The sequence below is a fragment of the Centrocercus urophasianus genome, unplaced genomic scaffold, assembly GCF_019232065.1.
Source record: "Centrocercus urophasianus isolate 14NV4802_14NV808 unplaced genomic scaffold, USGS_Curo_1.0 seq_11, whole genome shotgun sequence".
Taxonomy (NCBI): domain Eukaryota; kingdom Metazoa; phylum Chordata; class Aves; order Galliformes; family Phasianidae; genus Centrocercus; species Centrocercus urophasianus.
In genome coordinates, this window is record NW_024884253.1 from 40386134 (window position 1) to 40409762 (window position 23629).

Here is a 23629-nt window from a genome sequence, read left to right on the forward strand (position 1 = left end):
GTAATAAGACAACTATTGATTTTTCAAAATCAGTATTTATGCAGCTAAGCATACCTGTCGGCCACCAATAAACACAGAATGACTGTAAGATATTAATCATCTAACAATTCAAACTGCCTGGAAAATGTGAGGAAGATAAAGCGTGATTACTTTTTTATTGTATTTTTCACTGAAATTTCATTTCAGAGGCATTTTGAACAAATTCTACGTATCTTCCCCAGTATTTATTCCAAATCAGAGCTTATTAGTCAACATTTTGTTTAATGAGTATCACAGCATGATATAGCAGAAAGAAGCCATGCAGAATGTTGCTAGACACCAAAAGCTTTTACATATAAGCAAATCCTGAATGTAGGTGCTGACCATACCTCACAATTTGAATGGGAATGTGTTCACTGCTGTACAACAGCCCCAAAATCTATTTGATGGCTGCAGAGCTGCACATTTTCTTCGATCCTCATCACCTGCCTTTGCTATTGCAGATTATTATTTACTAATAGAGAGAGATTAGTTTTTTTCCTTATGTTGCCTTTATTTCCAGACCTGGAGGCCTGCAGCATCTCATTTTGAATTCCAACCCAACAACAGTTGCCAAGCTTCAAATGTATATTATCTATGGGCAGTAGGCTCAGCACATTTGTGTCACATCAGCTGAACTGAGTCGCTCACTGTGCTGGCTGCATTTTAATATTTTTAATCTTTCTTTGGAAGGCAAGCTATTTTGGTGAGCAACCAAATGCAGTCGAAACTGCACACAAGAGGAGATCTACAAATGTGTTTCTAAATGTAGACTTCTGTAAAATTAAAAAACTACCATCACCACCACCAACAGCCAACAAAAACACAACAAAAACCAAACCTCAAAAACATGTAACTGGAGAACTTATTAGGCCCGATCCGCCCACAGCCATCTGGAGCAATAAGTTATCTATCTTATTTATCTAAACAAAACTTTAGACATGACATGAGCAGAAACGCAGTGAATGAGTTGAGCTGAAATAATTTGTACTGTAATCTTCTCAAACGTGCAAGGCCAAGAGGGCTGATTTTAAGAATTAGTAAATGACATTACCATAATAATGTGAAATAGACCATTTTAGTGGCAAAAACTGTTCCCGCTGAAGTCAATATCAAAATTCCACTGACTGCAGTAGTAGTGGGATCGGTCTCCTAAGCAGCAAACCATGCTTTTAAAAAATCAATACTCCAATTTTACAAGGTAATGTGGATAGCAGTACAGTTGCCTATTCAGAGACACTGCTGCCTGTGGATTTTATCTCTCCGATAATCCAGAGGTGCAGCTCCTCTCATGTGAATCATGGTGAGGAAAGCCGTTCTGAGGCACATCCACTGATCCTGGTCAAGAGAGACCACTCTCCATGGCATTTGGTGGCAAAAATGTTCCATCTCAGACCTTCTTACACATCCGCAATGCACAGAGGTGCCCTGAGATTGGCCAGCTTTTCTTCTCAAACCAAACCATGAAAAATACCAGCAGCATTTGAATATTTTTTGGCACATCAGGTATGGCTGTGAGCTACACGCCACGCATCACAAAACAAACGGCACACACAGGTTTTAACAGAGACAGACTAGGGAGAAGCCCCTGGTGAGGCCCCGCAGAAAACATCGATGCTCAAAATGGAGGCTCTGGAGCCTCAGGGCAGGCCGTGCCCTGTCATCTCCTGTCTAGTGGTGGCAGAGAGGAGGAGAAACCACGTGCTCCCACAGTGGCCGAGGTGCTGGGGGAAATACGGGGGAATGCCTTGAGATTTGGCGCCGGCCAAACGAGGCGCAGCACAGCTGACTCTGACTCCATCGGACATAATGAGTGCACCGGTTCAGCAACCGGCAGACATTTCACCCACCCCTCCCCCTGCAGCCATATGGTACAGTAAACAACCCACCATTGAGCTTTTTTTTTTTTTTTAATTGTTGTAGGTTTGTTTATTATTATTATTATTGTTATTATTATTACTATTTGTTAAATTATTTTTTCCTCTTCCCCCGTGCGGATGCGCAGAGCCGCGGGCACAGCCGGGCGCCCCGCCAGGCACGGAGGGGCCGGGGCGAGGCAGCTCCCCGCTCCACGCTCCCCGGCCCATGGCTGCGCGGCTCCTCCGCCACCCCGTGACTGGATGCGAGGCCCGGGCTGGCATTGAGGGCACGGGGAGGGGGAGAGGGAGAGGGTGCGGCCGCGCCCCCACCGCCTCCCCCCGCCGGTTCCTATAGTAACAGCGCAATACCTCCGGGACACGCACACACACACACGCGCACACCCGCCCCTCACGCCCACTCGCGGCAAAGGGGGAGCGGGCACGGCCGTTCCCCCCCCCGCCGTTCCCATGGCGACGGGCTGCGGCAGCACCTGTGCGGCCGCCGCAGAGCTCCTCCCGGCCGGCCGCTCCCCCCGCCGGGTCCGCAGCGGGGCCTCCCGCCTATGCTGGGTGCTGCGCCTCTGGCGGTCGTCGTGCACGGCCGGGAGCTGAGTGACTGAAATTGGAAGGTGAGGGGAAACATTAGCGTGAATGTATATTCTTGGAGAGTGGCCCTGCCTGCGCAGGAGGTGATCCCTCTTAGTGCACCCATAGTAACGGGATGTTGGTGGGGATGTGCTGCGACAGCACGCTCGCTGATTCATCAGGGTGCCCACAGCAGGCTTGCGCTGTGTTCGTGTGGTGTGTGGGCATCATAGGCAGCGAGAGCCAGCAGTTTGGCCTTGGGAAACCCTTGCTTCTGAAAATAAGCCCCATGTTCCTCAAGGAAATTCTCCACACTGTGATGTGCTGCCCCATGTCAGTAGTTGCAGCCCCACATGCAGTTACCAAAGCTTGCTGATGTGCCATGATTGGTGTGAGTCGAGGTGCAGAGAATGAAAAAACCTCGTGCTGCTGCTTTTGCCAGAACCCAGTGCTCAGGATTGCTCCTGCCTACCAGCCCTGTGTGATCATAGCTAAATTCTACACATAGTGTTGAGAATTATAGAATATCCTGAATTGGAAGGGACCCACAAACGTCATTGAGTCCAACTCATTGCTCTATGCAGTACCACTCAAATCCAATTCATGTGTCTGTGAACATTGTCCTTGAACTCTGACAGCTCAGGGCCGTGCCCTCTGCCCTGGGCAGCCTGTTCCATGCCCACCGCCCTCTGATGCACACCCTGTCCCTAACTCCCACCTGCCCCTCCCCTGACACAGCTCCATGCCATTCCCTCGGGCCCTGTCACTGTCACAGGGAGCAGAGCTCAGCGGTGCTCCTTCACACCCTGTGAAGAGCTGCAGCCACCATGAGTCCTCCCTTCAGCTCTTCTGCTTTGTGCTGAGCAAACCCAGGGAGCTCATACATCCTCCCTTCTAGACCCTTAATGATCTTCGTAGTCCTCGTTTGGACATAGCATGGTACATAGATCCACCGATCACTGAGGAGCAATACTACTCAACTTATGGCCCTCAGGGTGCTGGATGGGCTGTTCTGGATGATAAAAATCATTGAGCATGGTTGTGATGGGAAAATGTGATGGCAGCTCTCTGACACACAAATATTAACTTGCTACAGGGGGTTGGAGCTCTATGATCTTTAAGGTCCCTTTCAACCCAAGCCATTCTGTGAATTCTAAGATTCTATGAAGTCAGATCTGCCCTTCTGAAAAAGACCTGTGAGTCTCTTCCTCCATGCAGCTGGATGAGGCAGCCCCTGTCAGGATAGATGTGCATAGCCCTGGGCACCAGAACCAGGTTTATCTTCTAGTGGTAACATACAAAATATATTTTTGATTGGCTTCAATTAATGCTGCACTGTGTGTCTTTGAATACGCCATCAAATCCCCGTAAAGTGGGGAACTCCCATTGTCTTCAACAGTAGACAGATGACACCTAATAGGATAGTAACACACCTGACCAATAATAGCATCACTTGTGAAAATAACATTGAATTCCTTTGTGAAGAGCTAACCACAAAGCTGTATTTGTGTCCTGAAGATGTTAGTGTACAAAAGAGCAGGAAGCTGTCTCTTCCTGCATAGATGTTAAAATAGCTTAAAATTGAGTATTATCAACGGTTACAATTTCTTTGTGAGTTCCATGGTGTTTGTCATTTTTTTTTCTTGAAACATCTCATCTACAGTCAAATGCTTGTGTGAAAATTCTACTTTCGTATTAAAAAATCAGACAAAAATCATTTAGTAATCCTCCCATCTCTATAGAAGAGTCTGTCAGTTGTAGCAGTTACTCCCTCTCAGTTCCCAAAATCTCTCAAGGACCCCAGGTATGCTATTATCAACTTTTGACTGTTGAGTGTATAACATGCCAGTGGTTACTGTGGTTACAGAGACCAATACTGTTGATTTGTAAGCTGTAAATGGTCAGCAATTGTTATTTGGGAACTTTCACTTAAAAGTCTGCAGAAGGTCCTAGTGGAGTTGATGCCCTGCAGACTTTCAAGGCAGGACTGAACAAGGCCCTGCCCTGTGCAACCTGATCTAGCTGTGGTGTTCCTTTTCATTGCAGGGAAATTGGACTCAGTGGCCCTCAGAGATCCCTTCTAACTCCAAGGATTCTATGATTCTATGTCTTGTGTATTTAGAAAATAGGGAACTAAACAACTTATTTTTTATTTATTAAATCACAATACTTTTCAGACCAGTTTCATTGATTTTAAATGGTCCAAATTCAGGTTAAATAATTATTCTTAAAACAAAGGCCATCAGTGTGAAAGATAAGAAAATGAAAGGTATGAATTCAGTCAAATCCTTTCAACATAATGCCTTAACATAAAAGCTCTTTGAAAAAAATAATAATCAGAAGGTGCTGAAAATAAAAATAACAAAAGACTAAAATTTAATTAAATAGAAGGAATGCTGAACGTATCTCAAATTATATAAGTATTAGCTTTATAGTAGGAGAGTCTCAAAGTTTCAGGTTCTGAGGTTTACAAATCAAATTGTAAAAGCGTTATATGGAAAAAGTTGTGTGACTATGCTGCTGCATCCTGAAAGGCTCTAGAAAATGAGAGCCCTGTGGTAAATAGCTTGTTGAAGGCTGTACTCAGCAGGTGCTATCTTATCCAAACTGAGGGAATTTCTTCTGCTGCAACCCTGGGACCTAAGGGACAGAAGGATCCAATGTGAAAGCATCGTGAATATTTCACTTCTTGGGCTGCATAATTCTAATAGCTTGACTTGTGTGGGACCAAATAAATTGCTGTAATATCTAAATCATCAGTGGTGCAAAAGGATTAATTCACATAATGTTGCAGGTTAAGTTATACATAGTATAACTTCATCTGAGATGAGATGAACAAAATGATTCCTTACTCTCTAATAACTCACAAACCCAATATAGCTGAGGTCACAAAACCAATATCACTGAGGTCTGGAAAGGATGAAGGCAAACAATAGGATGCTAGGCTGGATGCTGTGCCATCTTAACAGTTTTCTTTATTTCAGTGAATATGCAGAGCAGAGGCAGATACACTGAATGGAGAATGCATGGCCGTGACATAGAAGGGGAAACACAGGGAGACAACAAACAAACAAACAAAACAAAACAAAAAGAGGAAAAGGAGCATTTGAGCAGAAAATTTATCAGGAGGAAATGAAATGAAGTAACACTTTTTGCTTCAACAGCCAAAATGTGGGGGAATTTCAGGAAGATATATGTACATATTTCTTATACCAGAAATCGTAATGTATGTTTGTCAAAAAGCCTGATGAGAAAGTGTGTTGCTGACCCTGGGAGAGAGTGCAGTGATAGCATCGTGTTGTGAAGTACCTTCAGATGGGAGGTTACTGCTAAAAGTGACCGAACAAGATTGGAAATGGTAGTAAATAGATAGATGGAATAAAAGTCCAGATAGAGAATGAAACCCCATCCCAAACACATTGTACCAGCTGCTGACAGCTACCTCAAGGGTCTGTTTGTTTTTCTCAGGCAAAGGCTAGCCAGCCTGCCATGCCAGTAACATATTATTGAATCAAATTGAATTTAATTTCACACACACGCATACATAAAAACAAACATACATATTTACCAGACGTGCAGCTGTGCCTGATGTCTCCCCAGAAAACAAATGCCAGGATACATGCAGAATACCCCCAATGAAAAGTTATGCTGGAAATGATTTGATTTGATGGGAAATTACTGTGTCATTTCCTTTCAAAGACTGTAGCACTCAGAATGTAGTACTGTAATAGGCTATTTGCAAGAACAGAGCATGGATTGTCTACACAGTCTTTTAACATCTTGTAGGTGCTCCATGCTTCTTTGCCCATTGTAGATGCAGGATTTTGAATTTATGGTTCCTCTTGTGGGGGAGAACCAGCCATATCTGTGGTTTGGGTAGCAGGTGTGATTCATCAGGGACGTAACAGCGTATTTCTTAGAGCAGACAGGGCTTAAGTGATGTGGATACAGTGCATATTCAGTCCACACAGCTGACTCCATCTGTTGGTACAAGTGCTGCAAAACCGTTTAGGATATTTGAAGTTAGTGATTGCTATAAAGGGCAAGGAAATGAGTGCGTATAATGTATTTACAAAGAGAGATGTGTGATGCAAAAATTCATACTACATTAATGTCCTTGATTTAACTAGAAGTTTCATGATACACAAGATCTCCTTTTACAGTGTCTTGGGAAATGTAGTCCAGGAAGAATAAGGAGAAGATGAAGCTCTGAGACAAGCACTTGGCCAATTTGTGTAGGCACAGCAGCATCTCAGAGGATGCATTTTAATATTGAATTGCTGCAGAAAGAAACAAAATGTTTCTCTTTCAAATTGCATTCTTGATAGCATTTTGCTTTACAGATTAAAAAATGTTATCATTGATGTTGTCAGCAAGATGAAAATCTTGGCTCTCCTTGTAACGTAGACTTGAAGCCTTAAACCCTCAGCTATCTCTAAGGTGGTTGTGAAACTATGATCAGCTTTGTAGAAGCTTTGTATTATCTTTACTGAGAGGCTGAAACTGATGACAGTGTATCCCTTGTCTCTGCAGACAGAGCAAGATTGTAGAAAGAAGTGAACAATTTGGGAGCTTGAGTCATAGTTTATTGAAATCAATAAGATTCTTCAATGGGATTCTGAATTATGTTATTATTCCAAAAGAAAAAAAATTCTGGGTATCTAACAAGAGAAGCTGTATTTTGGCAGCTGCAGGAGCAGAGCAGGAACTGGAAGCTGCAGCAGAGCCGTGAGGAGATCACCTGTTTTTCACTACCACAGAGATGCTGTTGCTGGCTCTTTTTATCTGCAGACGTGATCTCATGTGGCAGAGGGAAACTCTCCCTGCGGTGTGTCCAGGGGAGTGTTAGCATAGTGCCTGCCTTCCAAGTGAGCATAACTAAGGAGCAGTGGCACAGCAGTCTACAAACATTTGTAGCGGGCTATTCCCAGAGGCTCATCCAAAGATTCCATGCTTACCTCTGCTAGTCTGTAAAACAATCTCTCAGAAAAGTCATTTAAAATTTGACTGCACAGACTAGATCATAAGCAATATAAAAAAAAAATTCCTATACAATCAGGGGTAAGCGACCAAATGATTTTTCTTTCACCTGCATCATCCCCGATGTTGTAGAGTACTACTCATCTCAAGAGATCCCATGGCACGTTGCAAGCTAAGCCATGAATTACGACTGGCTCTGGGGTGGATGGCTGTATCAATCAGTCAAGCTGTACACAGCATGTGTACATAATGAGAGGAAGAGAAACATTATTATCATTATTATTATTGAACACATCCGAGTGCTGTATCCCATTATCTTAATACACACTGTATTCACAGAGGAGTGAGAAAATGGGCAAGTCGCTTAATACCGATGAATTATGGTTTTGCTTCAGTTTGAACAGACTAGTTTAAAGTAAGATTAAGACATAGAGCACCAAATTTTCATGAACCTGATGAATAATATAGCCATTATACTGTATTTAACACATAATTGAATTCTAATGCTATGTTTCAACTTTTTCTTCCTGTTCTGGTAAGCAGCTGAGAAATTTGAAAGTTTGGTCTTTTTGTATAAAGAAAGTGCAACTAAGGATACATTCTTACAGAAAAAAAATGTTAATATACTGCTGGGTTTGCGTTTTGTTTCACAGAGTGGTACTAATAATTGTGAAGATCCTTATAGTTTGCATATTAACTGCTGCAGATATGAAGGAATAATCACAGAATTTAATTATACAGAGCAGACTATTTTGTCTGCATCTTTTCTTTCATCAACTATTCTTTACGTATGCTAACATTAGCATGCAGAGCAATACTGTATGATAGTAAATTCACAGGCATGCGTAGGTTAGGGCAGAGACTTGGCAAGCATTTGATTAATAGCTGATCCTTAACTTACAAATATTCTGATTTCCTGTCTTTTATCATGCACCACATGTTGGGTAAATCAGGTTACCTACTTATTCAGAGCACCTATTTTTGAAGTGCTGTTGAGGAAGTAAAGTTTTCTTTCAGTATTTGTTTGTTTAATTCTGCTAAAAATAGGAAAGGGATGGCTCTCAACATCATCAGTGATCAGAACTGGAGTGTACCTACTGTCTTCACTAAAAAAATATGAGGAAAAACCCTACCTTTTCCACACTTAATACAGCATTTACAAATCTGAGGTTTTAATCTGCAATTTCGGTCATTTTGAATTGCTTGCTGTTTAGGGTGTGTTCTAGACAGGAATAAAATTCTGTAACTGAAAGTCCAACCCCCTTCTACCTTGAATCTATAGTTCGGACATCTCTGTCGTATTCATATTCATATTCATATTCAAAGCAAATAAAGGAAATAGTTTAAGCCAACTCTCCCGCTTCTACAGTCGGTGATACAAGTGCATATTAGATAAGATTGCAAAACACAAAATTCATGTAGAGGCATATTGTTCAAGTGTAGACTTTTGAAGAAAGGGACTGCTATGAAGTGAAGGCCTGAACAGCAAGCACAAACCCACTGAATTTCATTGCCAGTGGCAGAACAGACACGGCTTTTATTCCCAGCCCTCCAATGAGTGGTGCCTGAGCATGCCTGAGAGAACACGCACACAGTCTCTGTGGAAATTGCTAACCATAAATCTGTTTAAGCCCTGAAAAAAAGAGGGTTGGAGCACATGAGGAGCTGCAGATAGACTGAAAGAAGAGCAATGGAGAGAAAAACAGTGGGAAAAATGTGTTTTATCCTACTGCTTCCATAGGAAGAACCAGTATGACTCCCACGAACACTGAGTATTCTCACTGTTTTCAGAAGGGCATTAAGTAAGGTGAGAAAGACTTATATTCTTATCCTCATTAAAAAGGTGTTGATGAGAATTTATTTGGAGAAAGTTTCAGTCTACTGGGTCTTCGAATAAGTTAAGGATACCCTTTAAGATGATTGTATCCTCTTAGTGCATAATGCTATAGGCCAAAGAAAGTTTGGGCTTTCATGAAGGTTCATCATTAGCAAGTGCTTTCTATCACACAGTTTTAGTATAGTACTTGATACAGAAGAATGTTCATTAGAAAAAGGATTACTAGAAGAGTTTTTAAAGGCTTCCTTTTTCAGTCATCACCACCACTTTTTTTTTCCTTAGATTCTTTTTAGATCGCAGTGTAGTAGAAAATTAATTGGCAAGGTGAAATTGCAGGCCAGTGCTGAAAATTTATCCTATGCAAAGCCTGGCTAATTTTGACTTCAGCGTGCAGTAGCAGCATGTTTTTGCTGAATGGTGATATGAACTCTCCATCTGCAGATGTCAGCCTCCTAACGATCCTGCTGGTCAGGGCTGAACATATGGCTGAGCAGTGTTTTTCAAAACTTGCTTCTGCTGGCAGGGATTGGCCTCTTCATGCTGTGGACTTTGTTTACAGATGGGGAGAGAGGAGGAAGAAGAGGAGAAAAATTGGTGTAAATGATCTGACTGCAGTGGTGCTGCCTTGCAGAAACATCGGGCTTTGCGTCTGGTACCTGTTCTTGGCTAGGTAGCCCAGGAGAGAAAAGTGCTGTTGTAGGAGTGATAAAAAATGTAGAATTAGGCATATGTAATTTAATTAAAGATTAAGCCTACAAATGAGTTGTTAAAGAGCCCCATACAAGTCTGTTGAGGTCATTTCACTTTGTAAAATGTGATCTGCACATACATTAACAAATTATTATAGAAAAGGCAATATTCTTTATTTACCAACTAATTTAGTTCAATGTGCCCTATTGAACACACAAGCCCTCCCTCAGGTCTGACATAAGAGCAGTATATTTTTGGAGTGAAAACTTTTGCAGTCCTTTTAGTGAATTTTCCTGAAGATCTCTGATAGGTACTTCATTCATGACATTTGCTGGCTACATTGAGAATTTACTGTCAGTATCTGACATGCCATTTTCTACTTCTGTTTCAGACCTGATGGAAACAATTTTTATCTGATGTTTTGCCAGAGTTTTCTAGATCTTGTTTCCCTTCATTTGGGAACAGATCCTAATTCTCTCTACAGATCTTACTTGACTTATAGCCTTAGTTCATCACAGTTGTGATGTGAGGAGTAGCTGAGGGAGCTGGGATTGTTCAGTCTGGAGAAGAGGAGGCTCAGGGGAGACCTTATTGCACTCTTCAATTCCGTGAAAGGAAGTTGTGGCAAGGTGGAAGTTGGCCTCCTTTTCCACATAACTAGCAATAGGATAAGAGATAATGGCCTCAAGTTGCGTCATGGGAGATTCAGGTTGGATATTAGGAAAAATTTCTTCTCTGAAGGAGTGGTGAGGCACTGGAACAGGTTGCCTAGGGAAGTAGTTGAGTCACTGTCCCTGGAGTTGTTCAAGAAATGGTTAGATATTGTACTAAAGGACATGGTTTAGTGGGGAAACAGGTGGTAGATAGATGTTTGGCTGAATGATCTTTGAGGTGTTTTTCAACCTTGGTGATTCTATGATTCAATCACTGTGTGTGCAAACAGAAATCTGTGCCATGCACTCAGACCTTTGGATGCAATTTTGTGCTAATCTTTCAGATGTGTGACCAAAGGCCCGTAAGCCTGATCAGGTAACATTGCTTGTGAATTACAGCAAGTCCCTTCATAATCCCCATTCACTACTGCTTGCAGAAATCTAGAGGGACTTCCATTTCAGTTTATCCTCCAGGAAATTCCCATCTCAGAGATATCACTTTGCACCCACTCAAGCAGGCAGCTTTCTCCTGGAGTAGGCAGAATACTGGCAACTGAAACTGAGAGAACCAGCCCCTGGTTAGAGCATGGTTTGTTGCTGGAGGCTGCTGTCCCTTTTGGCACTGGGGCTGTGAATAGCTCTCTTTCTTCTGTGCCCATTGAACTAGTACCTGGGTTGTGTCAGAACCAAGGCTCCCTATGGGTGATGTAAAGCCACTAATGATTTCTCCTCCATTCCTACCGTAACCTGCCTGTACAGCACCAGTGCAGCTGAAAAGCTGTCCCTGGTGCCTTTACTGATGTTGCTAATGAGGTTACCAATTAATGGCACCTAATGGTCTGTTGTAGCAATGGTTTTGGTGATGGAGACAGCTGTCCTCCGGGAACTGTGCTGAGACCATGAACTCATTTTGTGTAAGCAAGTGAACAGCTGTTGCAGAAACATAGATGGGAGAGATTAGGTCACACACTTCATCCCTTCCACCCCAGGGTTATTCCTTGCAGCTCACAGCAGGTGGAAGCAACTTGAAGGGACAGAAGCCCTTGCTGGAGCTGAGCCCAGAGATCTAGACAGACTAACACCATAACCTACTAACAGTCTTCTGATCCAACCCATTACCCTGACTTTTTGGAGTATTTCACACATTACGGAGGCTTTTAAAGCAATTTATTATATATATGTTTTTAAGCGTTGTCACTGAACAGTGTTGATCTGTGGTGTCGTAACCTGATTACAGTATGTGACTCCTGGCACATGCATAATCACATTATTTATTAAAAATCCTCCCTCTGGGAACACCCTTGTATCAGACAATTTAGAGTTTGTGGAAGATAATTCAAAAACACACATTTAATTTCACGAGCAGCACTTTGGAGCAATAAGTTCTCACCGTTTATACTTTAGTGTTAGGTTACTTCGGGCATACAGTAGTTGCATTTCATCAGTCTGAAAAAAGGTGGCATTATAGATCTACATTGCATTCCCCTACTGCTTGAATACCTGTAAAGTATAGCACACTTTAAAATGTAAATGGGCAAGTTTTGAGACATCAAAGGACTGAGAAGAGTTAATATTGTTAGTAGATTTACCATTGCTGTTCCCTGAGCTGGTAACAATACCAGAGACAATAATTAAAAAAAAAAAAAAAGCAGCAAAAAAGAAACATATTAGAACATATCAAACAGGACCACTTTAGTATCTGCAGTTGTCAATTTTATTATCCTCTGCAGTCAAAAATAATAGAAGCGAATTAGTAAACTTGTTTGGGACAATTATTGTCATTCTCACAAAAGAGATATTTATTGTATATTATTGCTATCCTAACATTATCTGCACATTCAGTTTTACTTACAGTAAAAGAATAACACGTTATTTTAATGGGATGAATTTTCACACATTTTCATCGTGTTTCGTGGTAGAACTGAAGTCTTGGCAGTTTTTTTAAGCTTAAAAAATTTCTTAGGATTCACACAATTATAGAAAAATTTTTTGAGAGTTCCTCATACTTAGATGAATCCTCTAATGAGCCATCAAGAAGAAGTAAATGCATTAAGACTTTGATAATGAATGTGAGATGAAGCAAAAACTTTAGATAAAATTCATCTGTGTTGCACTCCTCCTCTTTGGTTATCTTTAATGTCCTAGCTAAGTGTCCTACCTTGTAGCTTACAAAACAGGGGGTTTAAAATGACCAAGTGAAATGTACTGAATATTTTCAGAACTTTAGTGAATATTTAAAAGTATATATATATATTTAAAAGACAAAACTTAATTATTTCTAATAGAAAACCACCCCACTTGAAAACAGACAGCATCCTTCAGAGAGCAGGAATTGAAAGTCTGGTTAACATTTTTGAAGGAGGAAATAGTTGTCACTTTTCTGTATTAAATAAAGACTTCTGGACACACTACTTGAAAACGATCTAAGATCAGGAATTATTTTCTAGATGCCTTTTTTAAAAAAAGAATTCATTACTGAATTATAGTCTATTCAGATTTATCACACAAAAGTGCCAACTGCAGTCTTCCATGAGGTGTTGTATGAGCTCTTCCTTTCCATCCAGTTCTAGCTACTTTTTACTAAATAGGATGCATTTAATGCCTCAGTTCATTGTTTCTGTATTAAATATATCAACTGCAGATAGTTTTGTGGAAAAAAGCAACCATTTGCTTTTTCTGTGAAATAAAAACAAAGCCAAAATCAGTCAAAGAAACAAACCTCTTACACACGCAAACAAACAAGAAAGCGTGAAAGAGCACAGCCGCAGTAGGACTGTGCATCTAATGATGAAAGCATCACCTGCCATTTCAGCAGGCTAAGCAGGCAGGAACTTGCTGCCGTAGGGGGCATGAACAGGGAGGAATATGGCAATATGGTTTCAGTGTCAGAAAATATGATTGTTCAGCATCTTTCTTCCTCCTGCTCTCCTAGTCTGACCAGGGCACTGTGTGTCCCTGAGCTAGACATGTAAGCATCTTCCTCACCAATCTGGGTGGTATTCATCACAGTGTGCACATGTGAAAAATGCAGCTTGCCATGAAGATGCTATGTCTGCATCTGCATTGGTGTTTTAGTTTGGAAACTAAAGTGTGCTTGAAACAAAGCTCCTGTCCACATTCACTTAACTGTGTCCAGTGCCAGGGACCAGACTAGAGCCAGACTGAAGTACATGTACTATGAAAGCAGCTCCTTGTTATCAACAGCTTTAGCTCTGCAGTTCTGCTCTTCTTGTGCTGCTCTGCTTGCTCACCTACATATCACCTGTGGTGTTTGGTTAGACTGGATCAACAGACTTAACAGATAGTAAAATGTGGCCTGCCTTGTGACCAATTATTCAGAATAGTTGTGTGAATGTTTAAAAGTCTAAGAAGAAAGAATTAACAAAAAAGTATAAATAAATAAATAAATAAATTTAAAAGTGCTAGCATGCTGAGTAAAAACCTGCAGGCTCTGTCTGCTTTGAATTCTCACTGGGGTTTTGTCTGTCCCCCTTCCAAGTTCTGTATGGATTCAACTCGAGGCATCTGTTTGAAAATGCTTCTTGCTTCCCATATCTGTACTTATTTTAATAGGAGATACAAGAGACAGTAGAGAGGCCCCATGCTTCATTTCTAAGCCCTTCTCCTGCACTAGCCCTCATGATGGTAGGTTTGCCTATCCATCCATAATTCTCCTAAGACAGATGAAAAATAAAAGTTTCTGCCCTTCTCCAATATGGATAAAGCTTTAAATATTTATCTCAGAGACACTGACCAGTTGTTATCCTCTTTGTGCCAGAGGACCAAACAGGTTTTTGATGATACCTCTGAAGGTATCTTATCAGTCTTGAAATCATTTCCAGGACCATACTACTACATTTCATGGAAATAAGCCTTCCTTTTGCAGCTTGGCAAGCTGGGTTTCACAATCCATTATCTGTAATTGCTAGAGCTTGATTTAATAGAGCTAGTGATTTACACCAGAGGATGACCTCACCTCAAATTACTCAGTAGGATAGTCCTTTTAGGTGGGATCTTTTCGATTTAAAAGGCACTCATCACTCATTCTCTTACGGTTTGTTGAAAGAATGTGCTTTGGTGCTATCCCATCACCTTGACTCATCCAAGAGACAAAGGGAAAAAGAACTCAGTGTTTATTTGGTCTCTCTTGCTGTTTATTAGGTTTCTGAAAATCTCCCATCAGGACAATTAGAATCATAGAATCACTCAGGTTGGAAAAGACCTTAAAGATCATCGAATCCAACCATGACCTAACCATACTACCCTAACTCTTATTCCTACAGCTTTCATAAATCTCTGCTTGGAAGAAAATCCAAAACTCTGTATCGTTTATTTTTAGTTTCTTATCTCAAATTTGTTATTTTACTTCAGTTAATTCTATTTTCAAAGTTAATTCTTTTGGTTTTCAAAATTTATTTCCACAGTGAAGTTTGACTTGTTAGTGGCACAGCCAAGCTTATTGCGTTACTCCTTGTAAGGTTAGTGCTCTAAAAGAGAAAGAACTTGTCCTGTGGAAATGGTGTATTCTTGCCTTCATGAATCTTCGATTTTTCTTGTCTCCATCTGCTGGCAGAAGATGAGATTAGCTGTTCAGATGGTTCATGCAATGGGTATCAGAAACAGTACATTTCAAATAATAGATGTCCCTTTTGCTCTTATAGGGAACTTAGATAGAACTGATCTAGGAACTAGATAGAACTAGGAACTAGATAGAAATGATCTATTTATTTTTATGCCACTTAATAATACCTGCCAAAAAATAATAGTTTTTGATCTGTTGTAGATTTCTGTGATGCAGACAGTAGAGATTTAGATATTCAAATGAATGTACTAATAACTTGAGAATTCAAATCAATGTGCCAATGAAAGTAGATTTGTTCATTTCTACAGTAGCAAGAGATGCTCTTAAATAGTAATCAATCTTCTTAAATTTTCTTATTTTTACAGCTACATCTGAGCACGCAGATAAAGGCAGTAAAAAATAATGGCGTTTTCAATCTGATGATTTATTGTAAAACATTTTAGCAGGCAGGTATATATGTATTATGTTACACACAAACTACTGGTTCATCCTAACACAACACAAATATTGCTAGTGTTTGCTACAAAAATAATGAAACACCAGCCTACCATCATGTCAGGAGTTTCTTGTGCATAATCTATCAAGGTGGCTGGGTAACATGCAAAACATTTTGTAAGGTCATATAAAGCATTCAGGGTACAGGGCTTCAGTCAGCAAAAGACTTTGCTTTCTGTCCAGTGAAAATGTGAAAGACAGCAAAAAAGCGTGATAGTCAGCTGAGATATGATGGCATGAATGTGCTTTATGTTCTCTATAATCCAAACTGGTATATTCCAGAAAATTGTTATACAAATATTGCAGCAATCAAAGTGGTCTTGTATTTGCTTGTGACTTATGTAATGTGACAAAATATTTAGGTTGATTGTTATTTCCATCTACCCCTAAAGTTTTGTAGATGCTTCTGGCATTGATGTGTTTACATCAGAAGTTTTTATAGATTTGAGCATTTTTTATAGAACTACCAACCAAGCCTATTCTTTTATTTGCTATTTCCTTCTGTCACATTTTTATAGGAATATTTTTCAAACATTGTAAAGATGCTGATAGTTATAGTCATTCATGAAGCAAGAGGATGTTTTATGTGTCCTATTTCCCCCAAGAAACTTCAACACGAGACGTAGCAGGTGTTCTCAAGCAAGAAACAGCAAGAACCTTTTTTTGGTCAGCTTTAGTTTTAAAGGCTTTTTTTATTCAGCTAACTGCTAAAACGACTGCTTTCTGGGTTCTATTTATTTATTTATTTATTCAATCATTTAATAGATCTTTTTGATTTCTTTGCTAGGAGTTTTGGATCATTGGCAACCTTTTTTCTCTTTACTCTTGCTAGCCCTGCAGGTCCTGTCTTAATGTAGGAGACTGACTCTCTCCTCAAGCATCACTGTTCAAAGGGATGCTCAGCAGTTTTTGAGAGGTGCATAACTGTCAGTAAAATCAGTACTGTCCAGAAGTGTATTAGAGTACTCTTCGTGTACATATCTAAACAAAATTGAACAACTTTAATCTCAGATTGCACATTCAATTTGTAGGGCTGAAAATGAAAAGGAACGTCTATTTATTTATATCCTAAGCACATAGGAAGATCATAGGAATAAACATAAATGAGATCTGCAATGCAAAGAGTAAAATTAAGTAACTCTGCTGTGGTAGAGATTGAAACTGTTTCAGTTCCTGTAAGGATGAATTGTGCTTTGTAGTGATTGTCACACTGTTGACCAGAGAGGAATGTGAGACAACTGATTTAAAGTAAGGACATACTTCTGTGATAGCTGAAACAAATGGGATGACAGTCAACCTAATAAATTTAAGAGTCTAAGTCCAATTTTTGAAAAGAAACATGTAGTGGAACATCTATCCCCAAGTCAACTCCAAGAGTGGAACTTGAGTTCTTGCCATGATAAAAAAGATGCCTAAAAATACCCCAGTGATTTATAAATATCTTTCCTGCTCTCCTAGAGCTGTTAGTCCTCTTATAACTTTGAAAATGATCTTTGAGCTTCTCAGTTATTGAGTTATCAAGAAGGGACTCAATTAATATCTGGTTCTATCCAAGAGAGGATTTACTCAAACTGTTCCTGACAGATACTTTCCTAACCTGGTCTCAAAATCCTCCTGTGACAGAGATTCCCAAACCTCCCCAGGCAAACTATTACTGTACTTGACTATCCACATCAATAGTGAGCTTTTCCTAATGTGTAATGTAAATCTCCCTTGCTGTGGTTTAAGCCTATTACTTGTCCTGTCCCTTGTGGACATTTCATAGCCTTTCAGACATCTGAATAGCATTATCATGTATTCCCCCATTTGTCTCTTTTTAGACTTAGTTGAGGCTAAAAAATTTCCCCTTAGGCACTGTGAAAATTTTACCCAAAGCCAGCTTATAAAGAACTGCTTTGTTAATGCCTTTATCAAATAGCAATTTCAGGATAAAAGTGTAATGTAATGGCATGTGATGGGAAAGTCCAATACAACTGCGTCCACTTCAGAGACATTATGGTTGATATGGAGGTCTGGGGTTGTAACACTTGCCCAGATTTTTGCTTGCTGAAATGTCAGTGCTGGGATATCTAAAGTCTTAGTAAATAGCTATCTCATTCTCATTCAGGTTACTTATCTGGTGTATTGCAGTTAGAGCTTACGTCTCTGCAGAGCACTGCCAGATGTACTTAACAGCTTGCTCCTGGCAATTCAGCACCTTTTTTAACACTGCAGGCTTTCTGAAATAAGGTCTGCCTTATCACCTTATGCAGCACTATGCAGAATGAATCCTGACCAATTCGCTGACCAGCTCCAACCAGATTCATTTACGATGAAAAACAAGTGTAACTGCTAAGTGATAGTGTTGTCTCTCCTGAAGAAGTTTCCACTCTGCGTACACCATTTTTTTTCCTATCACTTCTGACTGACAAGATCTTCAAAGTTTGTATTCATTTTCTGGCATTTCAGTTAAAGGGCATGACAAAGAGTTTGTGCAGATCTTACTTCCTTGTATTTTAAAAAGTTGCAGTGATGCTTACTGCGATAGTCAGCTGAATGAAATGTAATCTGAAGAACACTCATATCATGCTTACCTCTCTTTGGGTCTCACAGACCAGTGAAGGAGGGGCAGGGGGACTGCCAAAAAAGAACACCTTACACTTACGGCCATCAACAACAGCAGAAAGAATTTCCATTTTGAGGTTCTTCTTTGAATATATACCTAATGTTTGTATGTGTCAGCTTTGCTGATATAGCATCTCAGGTTTTAAATTAATATTCTTGTAATGGATTTTTCTTTAATTAAAAAAGAGAGCTCCCCCATAGGAAGTTTCCTAAAACAAAACTCATTAGTAATAAGCAGATAAAATCTTTATCAGTTAATCAACACTACAAACTTCTGACAGCTCTGAGAGCGGTGTGAGATAACACTGTCGTCATAATAAGAGCATTTGAAATCATTAGGAATCCCACTGAGCCATTTGGGTGGTGTGAGAATAATGATAGAGGGATGGGCCCCCTGCAGAACTCACATGTGAATTCCCCTAAAGATTAAAGCAGCAAAAATCTTGATTTTGTCTTGGCCCCATCTTTAAAACATTTTTTATTTTTTTTTTAAATAACACACAGCAATGAAGAGCAATACAAAGAAAATTCTTAATGCTGCTGATACCAGAACCTGGCATGATGCCACAAAATTTTTGAGCAGGTGGTTAGTGAAATTTTAGGGACTTCTCAGGGATGGGAGCATCTCTACTGTCTCTGAGCTCTTCTTCCCAGCTGATCTCTCTGAGGATTTAATCTTTGGTGGAGACTGTAAATTCCTCACCTTTCCTCCATCCTCAACACAGTCACATCTGCCACTCTTCTTTGCAGGACTATGGAAATCTTCTTAACATGCATGTCAGGGAGTTCTGCTCCATTCCAGCTTTCCTGAGACAGGGAGCACAGACTGCTGAATGGATGGTAGAAATTATCTAGCTTTGGGCAGGGGACTTCTTTGAAGAGTGGTGGGAAGAGCAGGGGCATGATGGAAAAGGACAGCACAAGCTTGCAAAGTATCAACATCACCTAATCTGATACCATCAGGCACTTGCAGAAAGCTATGCTGTAGAGATACTGATATTTTATCTATCATTGCTAGTGATGTGTCAGTGCCCCATTGCCACCCTGGAGATCCTTTGAAGCCATTGGGATTATTTAGGTTCTTTCTATGAACTTTGTGAAAAATAAAAGTATGTGGGCTGGAATAAAATGGTGAGGAAAAAAAATAGTGGTTGTCCACATCCAGCAAACTTACTGGAATGGATTACCAGGAAGTTATTAGAGTGGGGGCAGCAACTTGGAATTGTATGCAATTGTTGTATTTTCATTTCTCATCTTTTGTCTGTATTTGGTCACAACAGCAGTAATTTCATTTGCTTTGTTACAAAAGGGTGAATGTAAATCAGGGTTGGTTTGGTTTTTTTTTGGTGGCATGACTTACAGCAGCAGTAATGACATTATCAAATGTGTTAGGTTTTGAAGGTTAAGTGACATTGTTGCCTTCTGAGATCTAACTTTAAAGATTGTGATGGATTGCAAGTGAATGGGCCATTCTCATTTTATTCCTCCTATACTTACCTTGTATTACAAAACATAGCCTGCTTGATAGCTGCCTGCCCTACAAAACCAAGAGTGCCAGCTCCTGCCTCTTCATTAGAACTGAATCCATAGACAGCTGTGAAAAAAAACCCAGCCCTTATGGATGGTCCTATTTAAAGGCTTGAATTGAAAGGTAGTAATTAATTTCAGAGCCACTGGGGCTTCTCTCTGTTTAGAAGTCTTCAGCTTAGAAACTGTGTGATAGTGTCTTCACTTTTCTGTCCCTCATACCAATCTGACCTCTGAGTAAAAAAAACAAAACAAACAAACAAACAAAAAAACCCCAAAATATCCCTTTCTTTTCCTTATATTGTGGTATGTCTTCTTGTAGTGTATCTTCAAGCAGATTTTCTGGCAGTAAATTGTTTGTAACAACTTCCTTTGTATTCATAATTACAGTCAGCTCTGTCACCTGCAAATTAGAACCCTTTATTAAATACCTTTATGAGATGCTAGGTACAGATTTACTGGGAGGGAAATGAGAGGATAAAAGCACTTTGATTCTTATTAACAGCCACATAATGCATTTCTGTACCACGTGGTACAGAATGCCTTTGAATGTTGTTTGTGCATTTGGAGAAAGAAGCATGGGTACTTTTTGTTTCATTTTTATAATACTGGAGTGAAAGATCACTGTCAAGAGTCTAAGTGTCCTGGCCTGGCAAAATGAGCTGATTGCAGGGAGTGGTGTCGTATGATCCGATCCTTCTGATAATATAGCTTTTTTACATTAGTCTTCCTGTCATACATACACTGAGTGGGTGACCTTCAGTTCCCAATGGCAGGGTCCTTAACTTGCTGTCACAAAAGGAGAATGTGTCTCGTAATGATCACCATTTACCTATTTATCCTCTCCTTATCTTTTTTCTTCTCTCTTTTTACTTTACAGGATGGAGTAGGTGTAGATGAGAAGCTGTCTTTACGGCGGGTAGCCGTAGTAGAAGATTTCTTTGACATTATCTATTCCATGCATGTTGAAACTGGGCCTAATGGAGAACAAATCAGAAAACATGCTGGACAGAAGAGAACATATAAAGCAGTAAGTACAAAAAAAACCAACAAAAAACCAACTAAAAGTAAACATCAGTCTCTAAACACATCAATTATTTGGATTTAGTCATATGACATGCAATTTGTGGTGTTTTGTTGTTGTTGTTGTTGTTTGTTTTTTTTTCACACTTAGGTTAGTATTGCAAACTTCAACCTTAAATTTATTTCAGAGACACTTCAGGAATGCATGCCAAAATACAATTTGGAAATCAGGAAGGCCAAACTTCCTACTCGTTGGATCCTGGGCCAGATCCATTGTCTTCTACTCATACTGGTAGAAGAATAGAATTTATTATTTTCTATACTGGCTTGACACTTTCTCTAATAACTACATTAACAAATTGTTATTAAATTAAAGAAGTCTGAAAGAAGACTTAAAATGCATTGAGACAACTTTGCTAAATGGAATGTTGTATTTCCACATATGAAGTTTCCTTGTAATTTATTGCTGCTGACTAAACATTCTTAATGGATTAACGGTTTGAAAACTCGTATATTTCTGGAAGTTTTCATGCCACAGCTGCTCCCACCCTGCCTGGGACACATATCCTTCACAGATGGTCCCAGTGGAGATGGGGGTGTCAGGAGGGTGACTGAGGGACGAAGGTGACTCCCTGAATTGAATTTGAATTGTCACCCTGAATACAGAACTCTTAACCTTAAAAGTGATCTGCAGTTGTGCTGATCAGTAGTGAGCCAACCGTGTGCCCAGGTGGCCAAGAAGGCCGGTGGCATCCTGGCTTGCATCGCAAATGGTGAGGTGAGCAGGACTAGGGAGAAAAATCCTGCCCCTGTACTCAGCACTGGTGAGGCCCCACCTTGAGTACTGTGTTCAGTTTTGGGCACTTCAGTACAGAAAGGACACTGAGGTGCTGGAGCAGGTTCAAAGAAGGGCAACAAGGCTTGTGAAGGGCTTGGAGAATATGCCCTATGAGGGGTGACTGAAGGAACTGGGGCTGTTTAGTCTGAGAAAGAGGAGGCTGAGGGGAGACCTTATTGCTCTCTTCAAACACCTGAGAGGTGATTGCAGCGAGAGTGGGGTTGGTCTCTTCTCGCTGGCAACAGGTGACAGGATGAGGGGAAATGGCTTCAAGTTGCCCAAGGGGACGTTTAGTTTGGATATTGGGAAAAGCTTATTTACAGAATGGGTAGTTAAGCACTGGAATAGGCTCCCCAGGGAGGTGCTTGAATAACCATCCCTGAATGTGTTTAAAAACCATTTGGATGTGGTGCTCAGAGACATGATTTAGCAGAAGGTTTTTAGGGTTAGGGTAGCATGGTTACGTTGTGGTTGGACTTGATGATCTTTAAGGTCTTTTCCAACCTGAGGAATTCTATGACTGTAATGATTCTAACCATTTTTTAGTGAAAGGCCAGCAAATGTGTGGGCACTCTAGTTTTCTGACATCTCAGACTTTAGTTGTAAGAAATAACTGTTTCTCCATTACTATCTTTTAGGTATATAACAATCTTTACTATTTCTCTCTGAATCCCTTCACAAATATATTTTATTTATTGTCCATTTCTGACAGTTTGTTGTGTGATAAGCTCTTGGCAAGGTTTCTCATAATTTGTTCCCAGCTGTATTGACCTCAACGTAGTCGTATAAAGGAAGACAGCAGTCATCTGGGTGTGCTTTGTATGGCTTGGAGTGATATTTCAGCATTAACAAACACAAACTGTCTAAATTAATTTTCATCTGTCACCTCAGCCATTTTGATACTTGGTCCTGTGTTTTAGAAAGCATTAGAAAAGTTGACCTTTGTCTCTGTTTTGTTTTACTTTGGTAAGCTGTTCAAATGTATAGGTCACAAAGTTTGTAGAATAAGATACAGGTATAAGGAAAAAGAAAGAAAAAAAGACTCCAGAACAAACTAATATAAATTCTTGCTGTCTGTCCCAAGATAAGAATTAGGCTAAATAAATTGGCCTCAAACTCTTGCAGACTAACTGGGGGAGCACATGCTGCTTTACTGGCCCTGTCAATGAAAATATTCTCACTAAAAATGATACGCAGTAGTGTCAGTCTGTTCCAGAAAGCCACACAGTATCTCCTTCTGTGATGCAGCAGAAGTAAAGAGGTAGTGTCTTGAGTAATAATCTTGTAAAAACGATACCCTAAGAGCTTTATAAATCAAACAGAAATATTTTGGCAGATCTTAATTTTATTAAGTGAATTGGAAACATGATTAATTTAGTCTTGCTTCTTTATTCACAAGTCAAAAGTGAATCATCCTTGAAGTCTGTGAATGTATATATTATGCATAAGCATTCAGCAAATAGTTTGAGTGAACAATTTTTACAGGGATGGCGCTTCATCTGCTACAATTGCAGCTGATACAGCAGAAGGAAGGGTTGCCATCCAGAAGGATCTTGAAAGATGGACCCTTGTGAACCTAATGAGGTTCAACAAAGCAAAGTGCAAGGTTTTGCACTGCGGTTGAGGTAATCCCAGATATGTATACAAATTGGGAAAATAAATCCTTGAGAGTAGCCTGTCTGAGAAGGAGTTAGGGATCCTGGTTCATGAAAAACCTAAAATGAGCCAGAAGTGTGTACTTGCAGCCTGGAAAGGTCAATGGTATCAGGGCTTTCATCAGAAGAGGGGTCCCTGCAGGGCGAGGGAAGTGAAAGTAGCCCAGCATTCTGCCCTCATGAGGCCTCATCTGCATGCATGTGTGGGGCCAATACAGGAAAGATGAGAAGCTGCTGGAGAGGGTCCAGAGAAGGGCCATGGAGATGGTCAGAGGCTGGAGCA

General features: G+C 40.3%; 1 protein-coding gene across 4 annotated transcripts in view; it reads left to right on the plus strand.

Annotated features, from left to right (window-relative positions):
• The window catches only part of NOL4 (nucleolar protein 4), a 183867-nt gene that overhangs the window by 13608 nt on the left and 146630 nt on the right, over nucleotides 1–23629 (plus strand). For all 4 annotated transcript variants that reach the window (XM_042839931.1, XM_042839932.1, XM_042839933.1 and 1 more), the window contains exon 2: nucleotides 20711–20860. In XM_042839931.1, the coding sequence (XP_042695865.1) occupies nucleotides 20711–20860 (150 nt within the window). The remainder of the gene's footprint in view (nucleotides 1–20710; nucleotides 20861–23629) is intronic.